Genomic DNA, 23,138 nt, shown 5'->3' on the forward strand with positions numbered 1-23,138 from the left:
AATAGCATATTTTTAAAACATGGTTTTGTATAATAGGAATTTTAAAATAGTTAATTGCTTGGATTAGTTGATATGATAGCATCTTGGTTACTGTGCTAAATGATGGATTGGAGATGGGGAAATCATACTTGGGTTAATACTGATTTGAGACTAATACCATGCCATATAAGGGTATCTATAAAAACATTGTGTAACCACTATAACTAATGTAGTAGAAAAATAACTTAGTAAATTAATGAATTACACTTTACCTAAACAATCTCTTTCTTAATGAAATATCAGTGTGTCCAACATTCAACTGGTGCATATAGAGTGCCCCACTTAATTATGTGGAATAGCAAACCTGAGATTTGGGATGGGGGAAGGTAGGTATCTCCCAGAACAACTAGAGCAATAGAGCTTAACCTCTACCCACCACTACTATGAGCAGATAACATATAATACTAACAGGCTTGAACAAGTTAATATTGGACATTGGAGTAGAATTTAGTTGATTATATAATCTAGTTATTCATTTTTAATTCAATTTAGATATTTTATGAAACTGTAATGTTATTAAGGATTACTTAAAAGAGGAAAGTAAGTATGCATATAGTTCAGAATAAAAGAACAATTTTACTACTGCTTGAGTCCCAAGTAATATTCATAGATCAATGTGGACTCTTCATTGCTCATATCAGTGTGGGCATAGGAATGGGCATTATGCTTCAGTTGCATGTGTCAGTCTAAGAAAGCATTAATAAAGCTTAGGTCCCCAAAGTAAAATTAGTGGGAAATACAAAGGCATTTTATTTTTATTGGTTATTAATGGATTTGTTATGGGCCAAACATTTTATTTAAAAATGATTAATCAGATGTGATATCTGAAATTTGCTTGGAAATACTCCAAACTAAATTTAAAAAAAAGTTTGAGATGAGTGGGCAGGGGAAATAGGTGGCACAAAATTCTTGCTAGAAAATTCCTTGAAGGTTTTTTTAAAGGAGCTAAACAAAAGATCACACTGAACTCATTTAGTTGATTTCATCTTAGATTTTCCCATTATTTATCTCAATGACTGTTTACTGAAATAATATTGAACTATCTTGAATATTTTGTAATCTAAAACATTTTCTAAATCTTTTGAATACACATATGTACAGGCAAAGCCTATTTCCAGTATCCTGGAGCATTGGGAAATCTTGTTTATTATCAAATGAGAGGTAACATTTGAAATGGGAAGGCCCTCTCTCATTTGATAATGCCATAGTTAAGAGTACCTTTATTATAGAAGAATAAAAGGCAGAAGTACCAGACTTACCAGGAGAAATGTGGTTGCCTTAGAGCCACCTTGTGTGTCTATTCAACTTTTGCTTTTCACATCTAATTCTATAATGACTTAACCCAAAAACAAAGTTATGAGAGTAACAAATTCTTGATATACCAGCTTTTACAGTGTGAAAGCAACAAATTTTCATTGGAACTATGGGGAAATATTGACAGAGAAGGGGGAGGGGAGGAGAGGGTTGAAAAAAAAAAAACTTTGAAAAAAATAAAGAAAGTAAGGGTCTTTGTTATCTACCTATTTTGTAGTTCTTATCTTTGGAAGTAACTACTGTCACCTCAGATTTTTTACCAGTTCAAAAACTAATAATTGACATTAAAAATTAAGTTCTATTATCAGAATTTGAAATCATACTTAATTTAACTCTCCTAGATCCTTAAGTAGCTTAACTTGTTTATAACACAGTCTGTCTTGAGGAAATGAGGAATCCATTTATCATATTGGGTGCCTGTTATATGTTAGTGTGAAAAATGGCAGGAATGAGGCCATTTTAAAATGGAGCCAAAGCAGCCATTCAAGAGGAACTGTCTTGCTCCATGTGTTTCTTGAAATTTTGGACTGACTGGGCCAAACCACTATTGTTTTACAGTTATAAAGTCAGCAAACAGACTGATCACAAGGAGTAATGACTGTAGACTTTCTATCTGAAGATAGAATCAGCAATAGTAACTCAGCTTATTAGTACTAATATGATTTTTTTTTCTTTTCATATAATTATTCCTTTCCTTTTTCTCATAAAAACTTCTTGCTTTCACCCTGTATTTGGGACACTATTTGAGTTTCTGCCTGAAACTGCACCTCAAATTACAATTCTTTGACCCCAAATAAATGCTTGTTGTCTTATTTCGGCTTTTAAAATTTAGGTTAACACTAGGCCTGTGTTTCTTACACAGTGTAGTTACATTACTATGGGTGTTCTTTCTCAAAGCACTTTTTCTATGACATCAAACTAATTATCAGCTGAAATCATACATTCAAATGTATGATAACAAAATTTATTCACGCCACACCATGAAGGTTTAGGAAGCATTATCTCTTCTTTTTCATACTGTACTTCTCTTTTAAGAAGATAGATATGGTTAAATCTCTCCCAAACCCTTTCATTGAAAGAGGTGAATTTTGAGACCCTTGAAATCTTTGGAAAGTCGTGATGAAATCTTGTTTTTAAAATGTGTACAGAATATAATGCTGTGGATGAACCAGATAAAGTGATGTTATATCTGTGTTTCTCAACCTCTGCTATATTGATATTTCATAACTGATTCTTCAGTTTCTGTCAATCCTATTCTAAGAGTGGTCTATCAGTGAACTAAAACACGAAGAATGTATCTATGTTGAACTCTTTAAAAAATGGTAACCCATCTTTTTGTGTAAGGTCCTAGAACCTTATGTCAAAGGATTAAAGATTTATTATTGTCACTCTTTCCAATAGTTCTGACAGGTTTATAGGATCACTTCATCACTTAGTGGCCCTTTGCTTAGATACTGTTAAAATATTGGGGAATGACTTGGAAATGTTCGGAGTATTGTTTAGATGCTACTGTAACATTCCTGTAAGGTATTTACTAGTACATTGGTTTATTGGTATTGTCTTATTCTGATGATGTGCTATTTTTTCTTCATTCTAAAAACTAGTTAGCTAGTTTATGTGATTACAAAAAAGATAGGCCTGGCCTGTGTTGCTCAGTAGTTGAGCATCGACCTATAAACCAGGAGGTCATGGTTCAATACCCAGTCGGGGCACATGCCTGCATTCCAGGCTTCATTCCCGGTTGGGGCATGCAGGAGGCAGCTGATTGATGACTCTCTTTCATCACTGATGTTTCCAACTTCCTTTTTCATTTTCTCTGAAATATATATATATATATTATATATATATATTTTATATATATATATATATATATATATATATATATATATATATATATATATATGATAGCTATTGATTCCACTTAATCTCTAGTGTTTAAAACATAGTCATACCTAACTCTCAAATGGTACTTAGATTTGTCTATTAAGTGACATTTAAAAACATTTTACTTGGTCATTTATTCCTTTGAAACTTTCAGTTAATATGTTAATTTTTAAACATGACTGGCAAGTCTCAATATTTAGAGGAAATCCTCATAGTTGTTGCTATTAGCTGAGTTAGTTATTTAAGACACTGGGTGTAGAGGTTAATGTTGTAACACAAATTGTTTCAATATAGTATCTTTTAAGGTCCTTTCCAACTCAATATTTTATATTTCAGGATTCTCCTGTTATAGTCAAAATAGTCAAGGCTACAGTTTTGTTGACTTGAGCTTTAAAAAACAAAATATATGTTCTATGAAAAGCTATTTTCTTCTGATGATAAATTAGAAAAGTAGTTAGTTGAATAAAGGTACAAATTCATTGTATTTATAATGCTCAATGGAATTTCACTGACTATTTCTTAAATGTTAAAAGAATGCTGTTTATATCTAAAAATATCTGAAAGGGCCTAGCCAATGTGGCTCAGTGGTTGAGGATTGACCTATGAACAAGGAGGTCACAGTTCAATTCCCAGTTTAATTCCTGGTCAGGGCACATGCCTAGGTTGTGGGCTTGATCCCCAATAGGGGGCGTGCAGGGGGCAGCGGATGGATGATTTTCTCTCATCTATGTTTCTATCTCTCGCTTGAAGCTGGACTTTCTCCCTAGATGTATCTCCTCTCTTCTTAAATAATTTAGTTAGGTGGATGCCAGAGAAGAGGAAGGCTCCATGAGCTCTATATATTTTAATTAGTTCTGAATATAAGTTATTTTCAAGTACTTAGGAGCCTTTTCAGAATATTGCCCTTGGCCCTAGCTGGTTTGGCTCAAGCAGGGGTCTTCAAACTACGGCCCGCGGGCCACGTTCGGCCCGCAAAGGAGTCTGATCCGGCCCGCCAGGTTTTTTGGGCAGTGAGCGCAGCCGAGGTGTTACAGTAGGAATTAGTAGTTCATATAGTCCGGCCCTCCAGCTCTCTGAGGGACCGTGATCTGGCCCCCACTTTAAAAAGTTTGAGGACCCCTGGAGAGCATTGGCCTGTGGACTGAAGGGTCCCGGGTTTGATTCTGGCCGAGGGCACATACCTGGGTTGAGGGCTCAATCCTCAATAGGGGATGTGCAGGAGGCAGCTGATCAGTGACTCTCATCATTGATGTTTCTATCTCTCTCTCTCTTTCCCTTCTTCTCTGAAATAAATACAAATATATATTTTTTAAAAAGGATATTGTCCTGTGAAGAGGATCTCCTTATCAATTTAACATAGAGAAATATGGGTAAATTGAGAATATTGGTAATAAACATGTAGATCCAGAATATATTCTTCCAATATGAGATTATTAAAAATGAAGCTTGAAATAATCTAATATTTCTTTTCTTTTTCTGTTAAGTTGCTATAGCCCAAGGTGGAACAATCCAGATTTCTAACCCAGGATCTGATGGTGTACAGGGACTACAGGCATTAACAATGACAAATTCAGGAGCTCCTCCACCAGGTGCTGCAATTGTACAATATGCAGCGCAGTCAGCTGATGGCACACAGCAGTTCTTTGTCCCAGGCAGCCAGGTTGTTGTTCAAGGTATATTTTATTAATCTGATACCTTTAGAATACCTGTGGATTTCTATACCACACCATTTAGTGGGGATTTTATAGTTTTCTGAAATATACAGAAAGTAGATGGGATGGGATGGGGGTGGGGAGGAAGAAGCACTAAATGGCTTGAAGAAGAATTATTTTAGTATATTAAAAAAGTTAAATAAATGATATGAATTTTGTTTTTAGCAGGTTTTACTGGCTCTCAAGGAAAGTTAAATTCAAAGTAGCATGATGAAAAAATGGAGTTGAACGTCTGAGTGAATTCTTTAATTAAGAATCTTTTATTTGAGGGTTATATATGTACCTAATACATGTTTATTACTTAGACTATAAAGATTTGAGTATCCAGTCTATTATGCACTGAATTTGGGCCTTTCCCAAACTCTTATACTTAAGTCTTGTAGATCCCTCATTTCAAAACAATAGCTAATTTTTTTTCTTTAGACTGTTATTAATATAGTTGAATTCTGAGGTACTTGATCTACCTCTTATGGAAGCTCATAGAAATGAAATAAAGCAGCTGTATGGTAGCCCTAAGTATTTTAGGGAAACCCAAGATTTCAATTAAATTAGAGTTATACATTATTTTAATTTCATTCAGTTGTGCTTATAACTTTATTATAACTTTCAAAATTCTGCATTTTAAATTTAATTCTATTCTTTTTGGACCATTTACTGAGGACTTATGACATAGCACTAATTTTAAGAGGAATGTTATTAGTTCCTTTAGTTTGAAAATCTTCCAAGTGGTTGGTGAGAGGAGCAGATTATAATTTATATATATATATATATATATATATATATATATATATATATATATATATATTATTAATTAGCTTTACTCCTAGGTATTTTGAAGGTTAATGTGGACTGTAATAAAAGTGTATGAAGAACTGAAGTGCTAGCATTTATGGTGTATAAAAAATATATATTATATATTACTTACTCAATACTCTAATGTTTTCTTTTAAATGTATATTAAAGCCACACATTACAGGTGCTCCTTGACTTTCAGTGGGATTACATCCTGAAATGCCCATCGTAAATTGAAAATATAGTAAGTTGAAAATGCATTTAATACACCTAACCTGCTGAACATCATAGCTTAGCTGAGCCTACCTTAAATGTGCTCAGTTAGGCACATTAGACACAGTTGGGCACAATCATGTCACACAACAAACACAATAGACCCTGTGATCCCCTGGCTAACTGGGAGCTGGGACTCACTGCACCTGCCCAGCATCGGGAGAAAGGATTGAACCTGACATCACTGACTGTGGAAAAGATCAAAATTCAAATTCCAAGTGTAGTTTCTATTGAATGAGTGTCACTTTCTCACCATTGTAAAATCAAAAATTGTAAACAAACTATCTTCAGTTGGGGACTGTACATTTGCCTCATACTCATGAACCTTTTATATTTAAACTAGAAGCCTGGTGCATGAAATTGGTGCATGGAGGAGGGGTGTCACTCAGCCCAGCCTGCACCCTCTCCAATCTGGGACCCCTCGAGGGATGTCTGACTGCCCGTTTAGGCCCGATCCCACTGAGAACAGTTGGACATCCCTCTCACAATCCAGGACTGCTGGCTCCCAACTGCTTGCCTGCCTGCCTTCCTGATTGCCCCTAACCACGTCTGCCTGCCAGTCTGATCACCCCCTAACCACTCCCTTGCCAGCCTGATTGATGCCTAACTGCTCCTCTGCCAGCCTGTTTGCCCCTAACTACTTTCCCCTGCAAGCCTGGTCACCCCTAACTGCCATCCCCTGCAGGCCTGGTCACTCCTAATTGCCTTCCACTGCAGGCCTGGTCCCCTCCAACTGCCCTTCCCTGCGAACCCGGTCACCCCCAACTTCCCTCCTCTGCCGGCCTGGTCACCCCTAACTGCCCTCCCCTGCAGGCTTGATCACCCCCAACTGCCTGCCCTTGCTCGCCTGGTCCCTCCCTACTGTCCTCCCCTGCTGGCCATCTTGTGTCCACATGGGGGCAGGATTCTTGACCACATGGGGCATCTATCTTGTGTGTTGGAATGATGGTCAATCTGCATATTACTCTTTTATTAGATAGGATAGAGGCCTGGTGCATGGGTGGGGACCAGCTGGTTTGCCCTGAAGGGTGTCCTGGATCAGGGTGGGGCGTGGGGCAGCCTGGGTGAGGGGCCTGTGGTGGTTTGCAGGCCAGCTACGCCCCCTGGAGACCCAAGGGAAGACCCTGGTATCTGGTGTTTATTTATCTTCTACAATTGAAACTTTGTAGCCTGAAGCGGAGCCAAGCCTCCTGCTCGCTCTGTGGCTACAGCCATTTCTACTGGAATTTATTTTTCTATAATTGAAACTTTGTAGCCTGGAGTGGAGGCCTGGGTCTGCCCATTTAGGCCCAATCCCACTGCCTGTTTAGGCCCAATCCCACTGAGATCAGGCCTCCATCACCAGGAAAACCCAAGCCTCCCTCCTGCTTAGTCAGTGGCCACAGCCATCTTGGTTGGGGTTAATTTGCATACTTGCTCCTGATGGGTGTAGCAGGGTAATGGTTAATTTGCATATTACTCTTTTATTAGATAGGATGGATAATCATAAAGAATAATCATTTCTTCTAAATTTTTAAGTATGAAAACACCACCACAAACTCGATACTTTAACAATGAGAGTTTTTTTTTAATTGTTTTTTGTTTTGCATAGATAATACACAAGTTTTATCCTTTTGGGGTTTATTTGAGAACTTTTTTTCTTCCATAAGCCACCTATATATTTTTATACATAAATTTTATTAGCTTCATAGTTTTACCTTTCACATTTAGGTCCCTAATTCACCGGAGGTTCACCTCAGAATTAGGCAGGGATCTATTTTTATTTTTTCTCTACACATGGAGCCACTTTTCCCCTACTGATGGTTTGTCCTTTTTCCATTAATGTATGGGGCAATCTAATTATACAATAGGTTCTCATGTATACTTGGATCTGTTTCACAACTCTGTATTTTGTACCGTTGGTCTCTTTTTCTATATGCCAGTATCATGCTGATTTATTATCTCACAAAACAAGTTCCTCTTTTTTTGTCTTTTTAAAGTGCTGATTTACCTTTTGTAAACCATTATTTTTTCATATGCATTTGGAATACATTTGAGTTTTTAAATAATAATAATAATATAAACCAATGATGAGATTTATTTCATTTATAGATTAATTTAGCGAGAACTTAAGTATTTCTTTTTTTATTGAGGTACTTGAGGCCCAGTGCACGAAATTCATGCACAGGGCAGGGGGTTGAGGGGTACACTCAGCCCAGCCTACACCCTCTCCAATCCGGGACCCCTTGGGGGATGTCTGACTGTGGTTTAGGCCTTATCCCGGGAATCAGGCCTAAACCAGCAGTCAGACATCTGTCTCACAATCCTGGACCACTGACTCCTAATCGCTCACCTGCCTGCCTGCCTGGTCGCCCCTAACTGCCTCCCCCTTGCTGGCCTAGTTGCCCCCTCCCCCCCTGCAGCCTAATCTCCCCTAACTACTGCCCCTGCCAGCCTGGTCGCCCCCAACTGCCCCCACTGTTGGCCTGGTCACCACCAACTGCCCCTTTTCCCCCCACCGGCCTGGTTGCCCCACGCAGCCTGCTGTTCAGTTGTTTGGTCATCCCTCACTAACCCCCCTGACAGCCTGGTCATAAGCAGCCATCTTATGAGGGTGTGAGGGTCAATTTACATATTACCTCTTTATTATATAGAATAATTGACATATCACATGATATTAGTTTTAGGTGTACAACATAATAATTTGACAATAAATGACCATCACAGTAGGTCTAATTAACACCTATCCCTGCACATAATTACAAATTTGTTTTTCTTGTGATGAGATCTTTTAATATCTACTTTTTAGTAACTTTGAAATATACAATGCAATATTATTAACTATAGTCACCATGCTACTAACATATCCAGGTTTTTGCTGCTATTTTAAATGATACCTTTTTATTATATTTTCTAGTTGTTGTGGTGTAGAAAATATTACTAATTTTTTAAAGTATCTTGCCTGTTAACCTTTGAAACTTTAATTATTTTAATAGTATACTGATTCTTTTTTAATCTATGTGATACTATGTGAATATTTATATCAGGTACAAATAAGATATTTTGTTTCTTCCCTTCCCATCTTGATTCTTCTTGTTTTCTTTTTCTCCTTGTCTTGCCTCTTTTCCTTTCCTTTTTTTCTTTTTAAAAAGAATGATGGTTACCCTACCCGGTTTGGCAGAGTGGATAGAACATGAGCCTGTGGACTCAGGGGTCCTGGGTTCAATTCCGGTCAAGGACTTATGCCCAAGTTGTGGGTTCAATTCCCAGTATGTAAAGTGCAGGAGGCAGCCAATCAATGATTCTCTCTCTTCATGGATGTTTCTCTCCCTCTCCCTTCCTCTCTGAAATCAATTAAAATATATATTAAAAAAAAATAATGATGGCCAAGAGTTCTAATTCTGTGTGAAACATGTCAGTGGGAATTTTGTCTTACTCTTTATCCCATTGAAAGGTCACAGCGATTTATTTTTGAGATCTCAGATCTCATCTTGATTGGTGTCTCTGCAGTATTTAACCCTGTTGACCTCTGCTTCCTTCACTTCTCTGATACCACATTCTTACCATTTTTTCTTCTATCTCTCCTGCCTCTCTTTCAGTCTCCTTTATTGGTCTATCCTTCCTCTGCCCATCTCCTGAGTGTTCGTGGTGTTCCTCAGGTTGCATCCTGGACCAACTTCCATCTGACTGTGTACTGTCCCAGGTTGAACTTATCCCTGCCATGGCTTCAGTTCACCATGACTATGTCCCCTGACTCCAACTGGCTACTTAGATATACCTCACACATCTCTGGCTTTTAAAATCCCAAACTTCTCATCCACTTCCTACCCCAACTCTCCTTTTGTTTACTCTCTTTCCGTAATGGGTTCTGTCTATTCTGTAGCTTCAATCCAGAAATCTGGATGTCATGTCTTACTCTCCCTCACCTTCTCCATTCATTTTTCCTCCTGCCAAATCACTTATCCTCTCCACCCCCACTGTTATAATCCCAGTTCCAGCTTCTGTCCCCTCTGACCTGGATTCCTGCAGCAGACTTTGGTCTGCCAGGTGTCTGGCCTGAAGCTGGTAGCTGTGGAGCAGTGTACCGATTTTCCTAATCCTGCCAGAGACAGCATATCCCTTCTCTGCCTGGTTTTTTTTTTGTAATTGTTCCTGAAAGTTCAGCTAGACTCTCTTTCTTTATCCTTTCCACCGATTCTAGGAGCTAATATTTCTTAAAAACACAATGCAGACATCCAACATTTCCCTTTCTCCATTATACTCTTAATTCTGTAATTCAGAGTGGTATTTCTAAAATTCACATCTAATCATGTTAGCCTCTGGCTCAACACCCTTCAACAAATGTTATTACTTGTTAGTCAAAATCCTTAACATGGCCAAATCTCTGTTTGATCTAGGCCTTACTTCCTCCCTCTCAGCTCTTACGCTGAATTTCTTTCATTTCCTGGCATAGCTGAGCCCTTTCTCCTCTCTAGGGCCTTCACACATAGCCATTTCCCCTGAGACGTTGTTCTTGTTTCACCTTGGATTAGCACTTCCCTGAGCACATCTGGCTTAGGTCACTTCTTGCAGTTCCCACTGTAACTTCTCAGGGCATATATCACTGAATTGTGACCCTCAGGGTCCTGCCTAGATGGTAACTTCTGTGTGGACAGGGATTTTTAGGCCCCAGCACAGTCCCTGGCATCCTATCTAATAAAGACAGAATATGCAAATTGACCATTACTCTGCAACAAAGATGGCGGTGCACACAGCCAATAAGAAGGGAGGCGGATCTGGCCAGAGCGAAGGAGGTGCCAGCAGCCAGGGTAAGGAAGGCCTATTCTTGCATGAATTTTCGTGCAGCATCAGGCCTCTAGTATGATGAATATTCAGTAGCCATTTACTGAATGAAAATGAAATACTCTTTCTCTGGTGAAAATGTTATTAGTTCTGTGTGATGATTAACTGAGTTTATTGGGTGTAGGGAATTTATTAAAACTTTACTAATAGTAGCCAACCAAGCATCCAACCTCCCTCTTTCCTTTTCTTCTTGACCCTTTTTTTACACTAATATTTATTGAGCACCTAAGTGCCAATGTAAAGAAATATTGAGAATAATCTGAACTTTCTGAAATTTGAAATAAAACCAACTAGTATTCTTAGATCCAAACCCTGAGGCATGGCTGTGACGGCAGAGTCCTTTATAGAGCCTCTAGCAGGACGTCTTCAGTTGGTGTGTTCTGGAGAATTACTGGTAATGGGTCCTTCCTGATGTTTCTCTTCCTTAGCATCTGAGTGTCAAGTCCCTGCCTTTTCTAGAAGGTGCTTCACTGAATAAGGCAAAATTGTAGTGGGCCCTGGTCAGTTTGGTTAGTGGTTAGAGCGTGGGCCCAGAGACTGAAGGATTGCAGGTTCAACTCCCATGGATTCCTGGTCATGGGCACGTACCCTGATTGTAGGCTGGCTCCCTGGCCCTGGTCGAGGTGATTTCGGCTCTGGTGAGGGCGATTGCAGGAGGTAGCCAATCAGCGTGTCTCTCTCACATCAATGCTTTTCTCTCCCCACTCCCCCCTCACTCTTCCTAAAAAAAACCAATGGGAAAAAATACTCAGGTGAGGATTAAAAAAATGTAGTGGAATGACCTTTCATTGACTAAGGTCAGCTTGAATTCTAAGCATACAAGGGACTGGACTTTGTACAGCCCACTGATGAAGGTAAAAGTTCTCAGTGACATGCAACTTTTGTGCTGTAGAGATGCAAATCATTTTTTTCCTTAGGCTGTGGTGCTATACTATTGAACAGGTACCAATATTGTGTCTAACCTTGGACTTAATAAATTTATAGCGATCCAGCTTTCCATGTACCAAACCTTCATTAAGTGAATAAAATTGGATATATTTTTAAATTTTACAAATAGTAATTATGATTTATTTATGAATTTTTAAATGTCAAAAAAATATTTTCAAGGGATTTTAATTTAGTAAAATTATATATTAGATTGAGCCACATCAAATTTCTGTTTTTTGTGGGCCAAAAAGGTCAAATATGAGCAAGTTCATATGGTTCAATCTAATATTTATGGGTTATATAACACTATATTTGAATTTTTAAAATTTCAGTATTTACTCCTTTCAAGTGAAATTGGCAAATTCCCTTCGGAACAGTTGGATTTTCTGGGGTTGCAAGTAGAAATGTGTTACAAGAAAACAATGGTCGTTAGGTATTTCTTTTTTTATTCTTTTGTTGTTTTAGTTATTTCTTACTTGGCGAATCTAGAAGTGTCTGCAAAATACATTTCTGTGTATTTCACAGCATCTCTCTGTGCTGATTGTCACTTGTTTACTTTTTAAATCTCCACGTTTTTTGTCCTCCAAAGGGCTAATGCCCCCTTTGTTTACCTAGAAACCTTGGACAGAACACTAATAAAGTAGCCCCATAAGAAACAAGCAGGTAACTTTTAATACTAATGAGACTTTTTTTTTTTTTTTGTCAGAGCCCTTCTCAACAGATTTTTATGAAAAAATAGAAACAATAGCAGTTGATGGTTTATTACAGTCTTTTTATAAGGGCTTTGGTTTCAGTGAGCCCATCTGTGACAAAGCAGATTGATGGCAGTGATAGGCTAGTGATGTCATTGTGATGTCAGTACTGCCACTTATAACTGCACATGCTTGCTAGTTGGAACACTTTGTGTTGACCTGTGAGAGGAGGAACAGGGCAGTTCTGTATGCAGAAACCCATCATGGCTGTAACTGGAGATGAAACCGGTAAGAACTTCAGATAAAGATTTAAATTCTGTAAAATTACTTTGGAAGTTTTGAAAAAATATTTACGGACCTCTGAGTATTTCAAAAGTATTGCTTTTCTAGTAGCTGAGGAATTTTATATCTATTCAGTACACAGGCATCTTAGTGTAATTGGTTCTGTGCTCAGTATTATATTATTTGATCCAAGGCAGTTCTCTCTTTCTGCTTCACTAAAATAAGCTGTTACTTCATCTGCAACCTGTTACATATCCAGTGCAGCTACAAGTTAAACATACATACGGTTCAATTTGTAAAAAAGCCAAGCTTCCGATTCCGTGGCTGTGTGCAACGTAGCTCCAAAGCAGACCAGCGTTTGTGTACCGACTTGTTTCTTTGCTCGAGTGTCTAAAATGGTCTGTTCCTCTCTAATGGAGTTCAAAGGGCTGACGTCACTGCATTTCCTGGAATCGAGGTTCCTCAGGAAAGTGGAAAAGTTAAACTCCAAGCGGACTGCGCATTTACGTCAGCCCCGAGTCAGGTTGTGATTGAGTCAGTTCCTTTCGGCTCCATCGAGCTGAGCAGAGCGCTGTTACGGTTTGAGGCTGTTAACTAGCTCCTGGCCTGCCTGTCTCTGAGATCGCTCTTGGACTGAGTAGCTTGATTTGTAAGCCTCACTTTAGTGTTTCTCTGCAGGTAAGTATTTACTTTAGAAAGCTGGCACCGCCCGTTTGTGGGCAGATCCCCCAGAGCCCTGCACCACTCCCGTGGCCACAGGTGCTGGAAGAGGTGGGCTCCGGGCCCAGGCACCCTCACCCCACCTCTCTGCGGGATTTACTACTCACGGCGCCCTCTAGTGCACAGGCAGGGAAGCGCATGTTTGAAATCGCCCTCAGACCACAATCTTTAAACCTGTTATTTGTAATGCTTTCTGTGGTTTGGTTTTCTTAGTCATACGTAATGCTTCTGATTTAGTCGCTAATGTCCTTTATGTTGTTGCAACTTTGTTTATTGAGTGGTGCTTTATTTTTTACCCAGTACTGAATTGCATTTGAATTCATGAAGAATGGATAATTGTAAACAGTTTGCTCACAAGTGGGTCTCAGCTCCTCTTCCTAGATAGAAACATTCCGTTGTCTTGAGCAAGTAACACCGGTATTAAATTGTTTTTAAAATTACCTTGAGCTATTGTTTTTCTCAAATAAGTTTTGTAAAGTTTTAGTGATATTATAGATTGCAGAAGTTCTCTATTATAAGATATAGATGGACTTAAACTCAAATACTGCATGTCAAATGATTTTAGAACCAAATGCATTTTGTGCATATATTCATTTTCTAAAAGTGATTAGTTTGTTTATATCTTTCTTAACTAAGCCTTTCAATTTACCATTTGACTTCTCTAAGCTTGATAGAAAATCAAACAAAAAATAAAATTATTTGAAAATACTCAGAATATACTTAAAGATGAATCTTTAAGGTAAAAATTTGCAGCTTTTAAACTATTGCTTGTAAATAAATGAACATCACCCATAATGCTTATTCATGGTTTACCCTTTCAATTCAAAGTTTTCTAAATGCTGAAACTTTAAAATGTCAAACTTTTTTTTACTAGACCTCATTGTGCCTTTGAAAATCATTGTTTTGGAAATCTGGTCAGTTCTGACAGAATCAATTCCATTTGAAATGCTATTTGAAAGTGGAAAGGACATTGCCTCTTGTTTTGTTTGTTTGTATTTTGAGGTGGATTGATAGATTATTGGCTTGTAAACTTTTTTATCGTGACCCACATTTATATCATGATGTGGTAGATGTGTGTGTGTGTACCCTACTTTTGTATAAAATCCATTTAAAAATAATGTTTATCCTTAATATATGTAATGTATTCATACTTTTCTACTTCCTTTTTAAAAATGCTATTCTTGACCCAAGAAATTATTTTTATAACTCACCAATGGTCTACATCTTACAGTTTAAAAAAACGATCTAGACCAAAATCAGGCTGCTAACAATGACTGTCCTGTGAAAGTTTTTTATGAGCACTTACTTATAGGATCATTGAATTGAATGTGAAAAGGAAATATTTATAGTTTACAGAATTATATCATTCTGTTGGATATAATTTACATTTTTATTAGAAATAGTTTTGGCTTTATTTATAAGCTGATGTTAAGAGCCTAACTCTTTATCTTTTAGTCCCTGAGTCTAAAAAACTCAGAAGTAGTATTCAGCATGGACATCTAATTATTAAAAACATACATTCCAATTAATTCAAATTTGAAAAATAGTATCTTAGTTAATATTTGATGCATGAGAATAGGAATACAGGGATATACATTTCACCTTTGTGATAGGAAAAGGTTTTTTTTTTATATTTTCATATAAAAGAATGATTTGTAACAGTTGTAATAGCTTCTTGAAGTTGGTAGTAAGGCAAGTTATAATCATGTTGGAAGTGGAAATATGAGTCATCATAAGTTTCAATAGTATTCCAAATCTGTATGAAATTGCCATTATGCTATTTTCCCACTATTTTTGAAAAATGTTTAATGAAAGATAATTTGGGACAGTTGTTTTACTTTTCCCAGTTTAATTAGCCTATATAAACATATTGTCTAATAAAATAATACTTTGCATTTATGTAAACTTTAAAATAAAAAAATCATTTAATGTTACAAATAAAAATAAATATAAATGTGGTAAGAAACTATCAAAGAAACTATCAGATCATGAAAGACCCACAGGTAATATAGGTTGAAGGATCAGAGTAAGCCTCACTGAGGAAACCATCCTATAGAAGAAAAGCATAACATACAAATCGGCTGAGAGACCGGCTTGGCTCAATGGACAGAGCGTCGGCTTGGCGACTGAGGGGACTCAGGTTCGATTCCGGTCAAGGGCATGTACCCCCCCACTGCGGGCATATCCCCAGTGGGGGGGGGTGCAAGAGGCAACTGATCGATGACTCTCTCATCGATGTTTCTGGCTCTCTATCTCTCTCCCTTCCTCTCTGTACAAAATCATACAAATCGGCTGAATGGTGTAATGACTGGTCACTATAATGCCCACTGACCACCAGGGGGCCGATGCTCAACGCAGGAGCAGCCCTCTGGTGGTTAGTGTGCTCCCACAGGGGCAGCACCACTCAGCCAGAAGCTGGGCCCATGGCTGGCGAGCACAGCAGCACACAGCAGCAGCTCCCACCTCCACTGCAAGTGGGCGGTAAGGAGCGAGGGCCCCGGACTGGGAGAGCCCTGGACTGCAAGAGAGATATCTGACTGCCAGCTTAGGCCCCATCCTCCAGAGGATCGTGCCAAGCTGGCAGGCGGACAACCCCCAGGGGTCCCCGACTGCGAGAGGGTGCGGGCTGGACTGAGGGACCCCTCCTCCCCCAGTGCACAAATCTCATGCACCGGGCCTCTAGTATTTAAATAACCCATAAGGAAAATCAGTTTCCATGCAGTCTCCCTGATATACAGATATTACATTCATTTTGCATATAATAACACAGACCAGCGTGGATAAATGACTCTCCCAAGCTAACACAGCTAATAAGTGGTAAACCAGTTTGGCTCTTCAGACTACAGTAGGTTTTTGGGTTACATCAGAGATCTGTTCCTAGGGAGTGACATAACGTGATTTTCGCCATAAGTTGGAACCCACCTACATAAGCACCTATATCACTCATAAAGAGCATATACACAGCCGTAATGAAGTGACACAGTAAAAAAAAAAATTAAAGATAACAATTCCTGACCTTTATTTGTGGTAAATAAATAATAAAAAATATAAAGCACATAAGTTGAAATGACGGAACATTTTTTTATATATATATATATAAATGGAGATGACAACATACGTATGTCGAGTCCCACGTAAATCGAGGACTGCCTGTATCTGGTTCTAGTCACACCATTTTATATTGCTCCTCAAAGTTCACCTGACATTGATAAACTAACACTGTTTATAAAACATAAAAAAGGAAGTTAACATCATTTTGACTACATAAAATGGATTTTTTATAGAGTATTATTACTCTCCTAGGACAATATGTTTATTATATAGAACTTTAAATGTCGATATTTATAATTTTTTACAAACTTTTTTTTCACTCTTAAGATTTTCACTTAATCCACAACTCATGTGTAACTTAAAGTAAATATTAACAACTTAATTTTATGTGGTTTGTGTTTGTAACAAATTTGAAATCTTCAGTGCTTAAATAGTCTTACTCAGGTAGGATTTAATTTTACTGGAAAAAGTGGAGCAATGGAGGAGGGAAACTTTTTGATAATGTTAGACGCCAGGTAATGACAATCGTGATCTGGGCGTTAGGAGACCTGGTGTGGAGTAGGGAGGGAGAGAACAAAGAAAAGTGAGGAGCTCTCTGCTTCTGAGTATGACCGTTACCTCTGTTGGCCCCTCTAGTGTACTTGGGATTAGTGACACATAGTGAAATGACTTATGAATGTAGGAGCTCCAAAAATAAAAATTGTTTTGTTCAGTTAATGTGTTCAGTACTATAGAGATCTCAATCGACAAATAATAAGCAAATAAAATCACCATTAGGGTGTTGATAAACTCTTTTACTTTGGAAACTATCAAGATGGTCATTTGGCTAGGTTTCTTATTTCTTTCTTTGTTAGGAAGAAACAAACACTTCTTTGACTTGTGGGGTTTACCACTCTGATGAGATTATATCATTTTATTTTTTTGTGATTCCTCATCATCTATTTTAAGTTATTACATACATTTAAAGGGGTATTATGTGATATTATCTGTTAATAATTTATTCTCTAAAGGGATATAATAAAAATTATAAATGTTTTTAGTAGGCATATTTATAAACAAAATAAGGAATAAGAGCCACACATGTCAATCATTCTGTTACCTAGATTTGTTAGAAGGGAAACTCAAGGGAATAATATATTTATGGATGTTATTTGCCTTTTAATTAATATGCAGTATAAGCATAATTTGGAACATTGTCTTTCAGAACTTAAGGAAGGGAAGAGGAAGGGAACTAACATTTGCTGAATGCCTACCATGTGCCAGGCACTGTGCTAGACACTTTGACATATATTACAGGGTTTATTGTGAGTATTAAATGAGATAATGTATCCCATTTTACAGATGAGGAAACTGAACTTGCCCCAAGTCACATGGCTGGTAAGTGGCAGAGCTGCACTAGAACCCAGATTCCAACCCCCTCACTTCTCCTCCTGTACCGTGTGTAAAGCTTGCGCAGAGAGGTATGAATTGAGAGTTCCAGGAATTTTCTTTCCCGTGAAATATTTGATACCAAACCTAAAACATTGTTTTCATGTCAGGAGTTAGATGATTGGAAACACTAAAGTAGGACTACTCTGCTTCTAACATTCCAGGTTAGATTATTAGTATCTAGAGGAAGATTTAGGAAATAATGCATTTTATCAAGAAAGGCCAGTTTGAATAAGTCTTTTAGAGGTTTCCATGTATTAGGGTTAAAGACTTAATTATAATAATAGTATTATATTAATAAGGCTTCTATTTGAAACATTCCAAATGGCAGTGAGCTTGTGCAAAACCCTGGAAAGTTCAAAATTCATAGTAAACTCACCAATCACCCATATATGCCAAGTGCTGTGCTGGATTGTAGGGATGCCATGGTAAAAAGGTATCTTGTCTCAAGTTTTTTGCTGCCTTAGAATAAAATTAGTGTATCTTTTTTATTATCTTTCTTCAATCATGAGTTTACACTCCTCATTGATGACCCATTTATTTTCATAAATAATTTATACAATGAAATTTTAGAATAAAAAATAATTTGGGCCCTTTTAGTAGTTAGGTGGAACAGGAATTGACTTTTCATTAAAGAATGTAGTTCTTTGCCTAGACCGGTTTGGCTCAATGGATAGAGCGTCGGCTTGGGGACTGATGGGTCCCAGGTTCAATTCCGGTCAAGGGCATGTACCTTGGTTGCGGGCACATCCCCAGTGGGAGGTGTACAAGAGGCAGCTGATCGATGACTCTCTCTCATCAATGTTTCTAACTCTCTATCTCTCTCCCTTCCTCTCTGAACAAAATCAATAAAATATATTAAAAAAAAGAAAGAAAAAAAAAAGAATGTAGTTCTTTGAACTGTTATGCTAGGTATCTCATCTGTTTTAAATTATCACTAAACTTGTAATATTAGAAATAGAAACTAACTTTTATATAAAAACTTTTCTATAACTTGTTTTAATAACAAAACTTTTTGACATTTGGATTTCCTTAAAACAAGGGCTTCTCTTTGCCCATATCTTTTTACTGTATTCACTAATAGATCATATTTGAATATATGGAATTTATCCATTGATATTTATTCACTATTGGACATGTATCATGACCAGAAATTTATACTAATTTCTGGTAATTTATACTAATTCATATTTCTGCTTGAACCAATAAAATAAAATCAGATTTTTGTTGAAGAAGAAATCCCTGAAAATTGTGTTAAAACCAGTTTGTTAGCTAACATTTGAGAATACATTTAAATATATCATCCTTTGGAGGCAGGATAGTAAGAAGCTAGGAAAATTCCTTGGCCAATGGAAGGGGAAAACTGAGGCAGATAGCTAAACAAACTGGCAGAGCAATTGACAGCAGATACGGAAGGTCACCCCCCCTAGAGATAATATCAAGGCCTCGGGTTTATCCCAGCTCTAGACTCAGAAAAGCAGCAAAACCAGGTGGAGGACACCAGGACCAGCTGCAGTGGCTAATGACCCCCTACCCTGGCACTGACCCATCAGCAGACATTACGATAACAAATGAGCACACCTAGAAAACTGATGAATATTCTGCTGAAACCGCCCCTGAGGTCTCCACTAAGATTCCCTCTGCAAGAAAGAGATAAAACCCTACAAAGAACCCAGCACATATACACATAGCTTTCCCTTCCTCCTCTTCTCCCACGGGTATGCATCACCTAAACTCCAGCAGTTCCCACAAAACTTGCAACTAGGGGAGCAATGGGCAGTGGCAGCTCAGCTGGGCTGACACCCTGAACTTGTCCCTAAGGCCCCTTTTTTTTCTGACTTCCTAGTGAGTTAAAGCAGCCCTGCCTAGCTCTTTCCTGTTACTTCTATGCCAGGCTCTTCCTTGTTTCACTGTCCCCAGCTTTTACAAATGTCCTCTCAGTCACTTGGATGCAAATTGTGACATCTTTACTGCATGAAGTCAAGAACCCACACACTACCTGCTGGCCCTAAGCAGACCTGCTCAGGGCCACGTCCCCTTTCGGATAACACTTTCCAACTTAGTATTTTAGGTATTTTTTTCTAAGCTGTTGCTCAACATGTTTTAAGAATGCTTCTTTTTAAAAAAATTATTTTATTGATTTTTTTACAGAAAGGAAGGGGAGGGATAGAGATCTAGAAACATCAATGTGAGAGAAACATAGACCAGCTGCCTCCTACATACCCCCTACCGGAGATGTGTCCAAAACCAATGTACATGCCCTTGACCGGAATCAAACCTGGGACCTTTCAGTCCGCAGGCCGACGCTCTACCCACTGAGCAAAACCAGTTTCAGCAAGAATGCTTCTTTTGAGTGGCCCTTATTCTTCATGGTGCCAGATTTGATCTTTTGAAGGTGGCTTCAGCTTTTGGAAATAGGCAAAAATTTAGAACCATTTCTGATTCTAAGATCAACGAATGAACTTTATTTTTTATCTGTGAAGTATTCCTGCCTTCCCTTTTCATTTAAAAAAAATAGATAATCTGAAATTACTTTGTATATTGTATAAACATCCTGCTTTAAGTACAGAAAAAAAGCATATGTGTACAAAACTAGAGAGAATAATGAACCCTTCTGTAGCTTTGTATTAATTTTATTGCTCTTATTTGGGAGCAATTTGGCAAGAACAGCCCTAGACCAAGGTCTGCATCCCTGCTGCTTAAAATGTCAACATGATGACATGTAAACTTCTCCATCGTCACTGCTATTGTTCCAATTTTAGAAAGCCTTTGTAGGCTCTAGCTGTTCCATTGTTTCAGCCTTTATTATCCCATAACCTTCTTTCCAGATGTTGGTAAAGAGAACAGAGAAGATAACTATTATTCTATGATTCAATCTTCTCTACAATCTGATTTAAATATATATATTTTAAATCGTAAGTAAGTAGTTTATAATTGACTTGAAAATTCTCTTCAAATATTTCAAAGTTATAAAATTTCTAACATATAATGAGACATCTGTGTATATACTATTTTAAATTGTCACAAAAACAAATTTAGGATTTTTTCCAAGTTGGTGATGATTATTTATCATAATTTCTAATTATTATTTCTTAAATTATATATAGAAAAAGCAGTACAACATTGTAAGTGATATTTTAATTAGCCTTATAAAGATCTCTGATCTTCACCCAAAGCCATATTTTTATTGTTTTATTCTTTCCTTTAATTCTTAAGCCCATTGGTGGGGGTGTAAAAACCTGGCATTTACCCCAAAAAGAAACACATAGATCAATTTTGATTAACCTTTTAACCTAATTGGCTAGTTTCAGTAATACTATTCCACTTAACTGAAAAAAACATTTGTCTCCCTTTTGAGTAAAATTTCAGTTCTTAGTCAATGGATATAACACATTTTTATGAGATATAGAAGCAATGTGTTTCATATTTTGATTAGTATTTGGTTCAGACCAAGTTTTATAGGATTTAATAACTTTAAAAACCATTTTCTTGCATTGATTTCTGAGGGGGGCATATATTTTGTCATATTTCATCAGAATGTCACATGCACTTTGGATTGCATGTTCTCAAAGTTGAAACAGTGATGGTAGGAATGTTTTATCACTTCAACCCATCTTTCTGTCTTAAGGCAGTTTTTACTGCAGTAGATACACATTTTGATTATAAATTAAGATACTTTGAGGACTTTAGTATTCAATCTGAATACTAAATAAATACTAAGTGTCATTTAACTATAATTATACTATCATTGGAAAACATGCTTTTAACATTATCTCAATAAACCTAAGACAGACAAAAATTATCATTCCCCAGAGAAACCAGTTTTAAATAGAGCTTTGCTGTTTTGTTTTTTATTTGCTTTTAAATGAAAACACAGTGAGTTAGTATTTTCCTCCCAGTACTTACATCATATTCTGGTGTTAGGACTTCCACTTAAAGATATTAGGTGAGGGTATATAGGAAAATTAACTGGATAGAAATGTTCTGCTTAATTAAACTTTCACAGTGATGTGCTAGAGCCAGCTCCCATTGATTTGCTAGAACTGATTGTTAACTTTTAAGGATTTTTGTGAGCTGATTGTTAAAATAGCTATTAAAAATGTAAATATACATTTAACAAGTTACTTAAAAATTAATAAATACTCAAATTTATCATTTGTAATTTTTTACCTATGCTTTTGCAGTTACTTACATCTCTTTTATCTGTATGGTATGCTACTTACTTTGTATATCTTCCAAACTCTACATTCATTGAAGTCACATTGGTAGCTTGAAATTGGCCATGGTGCAAGCATTTACATCATGGGAATTGTCATGCTACAGATATATCAGGGCTTTTCCCCCACAAAGCTAGTTGTTAAACATTTATCAGCACATCACTGATTTTAGATTTAGCAAACTCTCAATTGAAAAACCTCTCTACCGTTAGCCTTTGATAAAAACTTATCTAAAATGCATTAGGCATTTTTCTACCTTAAATGTATAGAGCGTGCGGAATATTATTGTTCCAAGTGCTGAAGATCTTTGATACCTACAATTTCTGTAATGCTCAGAATAGTCATCTTAAACATTAGCAAGATCACTTCTTTTTTTTTTTCTTCTAAATATATTTTATTGATTTTTTACAGAGAGAAAGGAGAGGGATAGAGAGTTTAGAAACATCGATGAGAGAGAGTCATCGACCAGCTGCCTCTTGCACGCCCCCCACTGGGGATGTGCCCACAACCAAGGTATGTGCCCTTGACCGGAATCGAACCCGGGACCCTTCAGTCCGCAGGCTGACGCTCTATCCACTGAGCCAAACTGGCTTCGGCAAGATCACTTCTTAGAACGTGTAATAAGAAGTATATTACTTCCAGGTAATTTTATATGAAAATATCAAGTTCTAAATTGTTTATATAAACATGTAATATTTTATTGCAGCTGCCACTGGTGACATGCCAACTTACCAGATTCGAGCGCCTACTACTGCTTTGCCACAGGGAGTAGTGATGGCTGCCTCCCCAGGAAGTTTGCACAGCCCCCAGCAACTTGCAGAAGAAGCCACACGCAAACGAGAGCTGAGGCTAATGAAAAACAGGTAAGATGGTTCACTAGAAATCAGCAACCACTTACAGGAAATATAATTTGTTATTTGGGGCTTATTCAAAAATTACTTTTCCTAAGCTATTTCTCGCAAGTTCAGTATCAAGTGGCATTTTAT

General features: G+C 37.4%; 1 protein-coding gene across 21 annotated transcripts in view; it reads left to right on the plus strand.

The window, feature by feature from the left end:
* The window catches only part of CREM (cAMP responsive element modulator), a 98,476-nt gene that overhangs the window by 68,156 nt on the left and 7,182 nt on the right, over positions 1-23,138 (plus strand). For 4 of the 21 annotated variants that reach the window (XM_084876924.1, XM_084876910.1, XM_084876921.1 and 1 more), the window contains 3 exons: positions 4,722-4,910; positions 17,849-17,884; positions 22,859-23,015. In XM_084876924.1, coding sequence (XP_084733050.1) covers positions 4,722-4,910; positions 17,849-17,884; positions 22,859-23,015 — 382 coding nt within the window. Of the gene's footprint in view, positions 1-4,721; positions 4,911-12,506; positions 12,743-13,248; positions 13,415-17,848; positions 17,885-21,003; positions 22,666-22,858; positions 23,016-23,138 lie in introns of those variants that run through there. The other 17 variants (XM_084876925.1, XM_084876926.1, XM_084876930.1 and 14 more) reach the window with 10 other exon arrangements.

The sequence above is a fragment of the Pipistrellus hanaki genome (assembly GCF_964339955.1).
Source record: "Pipistrellus hanaki genome assembly, chromosome: 1".
Classification (NCBI taxonomy): Eukaryota; Metazoa; Chordata; class Mammalia; order Chiroptera; family Vespertilionidae; genus Pipistrellus; species Pipistrellus hanaki.